The sequence below is a fragment of the Caretta caretta genome, chromosome 28, assembly GCF_965140235.1.
Source record: "Caretta caretta isolate rCarCar2 chromosome 28, rCarCar1.hap1, whole genome shotgun sequence".
NCBI lineage: Eukaryota > Metazoa > Chordata > Testudines > Cheloniidae > Caretta > Caretta caretta.
In genome coordinates this window covers 12,034,593-12,037,391 of record NC_134233.1, presented here as the reverse complement: position 1 = coordinate 12,037,391, position 2,799 = coordinate 12,034,593, and the positions used below count along the sequence as shown (strand labels likewise).

Sequence of the window (2,799 nt, the reverse complement as noted above, 5' to 3'; positions counted from 1 at the left end):
CAAATCTTTGACCTTAGTTGTAGCAATTTTACACGGCTCTGGCGTAGAATTCTTCACCAACCACACAACATACCAGTAGCGATACTGAGGTAGAACTCCCCCAAATATGCCCTTTTGTTTCTTTAATCTGGTGGCACAGATTTAAATAAGGGACTAAATTCAGGTGCGGCTTAGAATCCCTCTAAGACACCAAATGTCAGGTATCTACTCAAAATGGGTGTCTTTCTGCAGCTCTATCACATTCCTCATGGATGTCATTTCCTACACATTTACAGCATCTCCCAGGAGTGAGCTGAACAGAAATGTCACTTCCATTTTTCCCATCTCTACCTAGGAAGGGATTGCATTTCCCAAATAAGAGGCAACATGCACCTGATTAGGAAGGGAAGATCTTCAGGAGCAACCTCCTGCAGGGCATGGGCCACAACTGCTTTGGGAGGCAAATGAATGGGTCTTTTGCTTAGTTCCAAATCCTTTACTAGAGAATGCTCTTCCCAACCCCTTCGGGAAATATTGACCTTACCAATGGAACAACAGGGGGGTTGGGATGGCGATGGAGAATCCCTCTGATTTACCCTATGTTCTTCTGTTGTTACAGAGGGGAAAAGACATTTTTCCCTATCCCTTCCCTATTCCTGCTCTTTGTTATACTTCAATATATTTTAAGGGAGGAAAACGGGAGTAAAAATATCTGCCTTCAGGAAAACCTGAAGCAACAGCGCTCTGATGAACTGTGACAACTGGGAATGAAACAATATGATCCTGGTGGGGGAACTTGATGACTAACAATGGTTTTTAAATGGGGGAACAGTATAACTGTGATGCTCAGGCTTTGTTTAGACTAGGACATGTGATGGAGTTTAGGTCAGGTCAAGGGGAAAGCTAATGCCAACCACTGCACCTCGGCTGCATCTGAACGACAACTGTAATTGTCTTTTAACACCAAGATCACTAACTTGAGCAGCCAACGCCATGTACAGTCCTAGTGGATGTAAGGCACGGGTAGTTTTTGCCTCAGTGTAGCTTGTTGGGAACAAACCTCTCTCCCCCACCTGGAGCTGATGAACATTCCTGGCTGGAGGGACACACGCTCCTTTGACCCAAAAGGAAAGGAGTTGATAGAAAACATCACAGGACTGACCCCAAAGAAGGGTGAGCTGCAAAAGGCAGGAGCAGGCAACTCATCTGGGGGAGCTGAGTAACCACGGTGAAGATGGGGCACAGATCACTAAGTGGGAATTAGCAAATGTGATTTAAAAGAAAAAAATACCTTTGGCCAGCCCTAGTCAAGGCATCTGTTACAGATCACTCCCATGTGGATTTTCTGATGTCTAATAAGGGTTGAGCGCTGATTGAAGCTTCTCCCACACTCAGAGCACGTGTAGGGCCTCTCTCCTGTGTGGATTCGCTGATGTGTGATAAGGGCTCAGCTTTGATTGAAGTGTTTGCCACACTCACGGCATCCATAAGGTTTCTCACCCGTATGGATTCGCCAATGTCTAATAAGGTGTGAGCTCTGCTTGAAGTGTTTCCCACACTCAGGGCATCCATAAGGTTTCTCACCCGTATGGATTCGCCGATGTCTAATAAGGTGTGAGCTCTGCTTGAAGTGTTTCCCACACTCAGGGCATCCATAAGGTTTCTCACCCGTGTGGATTCTCTGATGTCTGAGAAGGTCCGAGCTCCCTTTGAAGCTTTTCCCACACTCGAGGCATGTGTAGCGTGTTCCTTCCAAGTTCATTCTCTCACGTGTAATAAGGTCTGACTGGCTACCGAAGTTTTCCTCTGGCCTCTGCTGACTCTCACAGGCTTTTGTTTTTTCTGGGCGTGCACAGCTCCCAGAATCATTCCCTTTGGACCTTCCTGACAACATCCCATGGGCTTCTACTCGCTCAGCATCTTCCTGCTGGGGTTCCTCCTCGTTTTCACTCACCATCCCAACACCTGACGGGAGACCGAGAGAATCCAGACGTAAGTCTCTGCCTGCGCCAGAGAGAAAGGAAATCTCAGAGAGAAGAATGGAAAAAGGGATGAAGGAACGAAAACGTGTACAGGACAGATCAAACCTATCAGGAGCTGATTTTCCCTTCAACCTTCCCCAGAGGAGAGAAAGGAAGGGATCAGTTCTGGGTCCGTATCTCAGAAGAAATCTCAGGGGACAGCAAGATTGGGGAGGGACCTGCTGCCAGTTGTCAGTCAGGATAGGTGGGAAGCCATGAGTGACCTCTGCCTAACGATTCCACATCTGCAGGGAACAATCCTGAACTTGGAGAGCTCACAAGGTCTTTGTAGGGCATCCCAAATGTTTCCTGTATTCACCGACAGTTTTGGGGTTGGTTTAACCAATGCCTCACCTATGAAGGCAGCTCTCGGGAGCACTTTTTTCTTAGAGCCATGAAGGTCTGGGACCCACGACTCCTCCCCTTGTTCCAGGTGCGAGATCACATCAGTTCTGGAAACTGGAAACCCTGCTCAAGGCAAAGAAAACAAGGGAGGTCAGTGGAATTTGTGGGATACTTGTCACAAAGAATATTCCATGCTTTTAAGCCCAGCTCACTTTTAAGTAGTAACGTCCCAAGGCCGGCTTCCTTGGCTCAAAGTGCCAGGAGATGATTATTATAAATCATATTCATTACCTTAGTGCCTAAGGGCCAACTAACAGTGGGTCCTCATTTTGCTAGGCACAGTACAAACCGAGAAGCGTTGATGGCCCGTGCCCTGAAGAAGTTACAATCTAAATAGACAAGGCAGACACAGAATGGGGGAAGGGGTACAACCCACCAGCAGAGTGAACTCCGT

At 47.3% G+C, this 2,799-nt stretch overlaps 1 protein-coding gene across 1 annotated transcript; it reads right to left on the bottom strand.

Annotated features, from left to right (window-relative positions):
- Window positions 1–385: 385 nt before the first annotated feature.
- Window positions 386–2,418, bottom strand: LOC125629681 (uncharacterized). The gene is given in 2 exon segments (XM_075123876.1): window positions 386–1,983; window positions 2,355–2,418. A coding segment is annotated over 1 exon segment (654 nt). The 5' UTR covers window positions 1,937–1,983; window positions 2,355–2,418; the 3' UTR covers window positions 386–1,282.
- Between the last annotated feature and the right edge of the window lie 381 nt (window positions 2,419–2,799).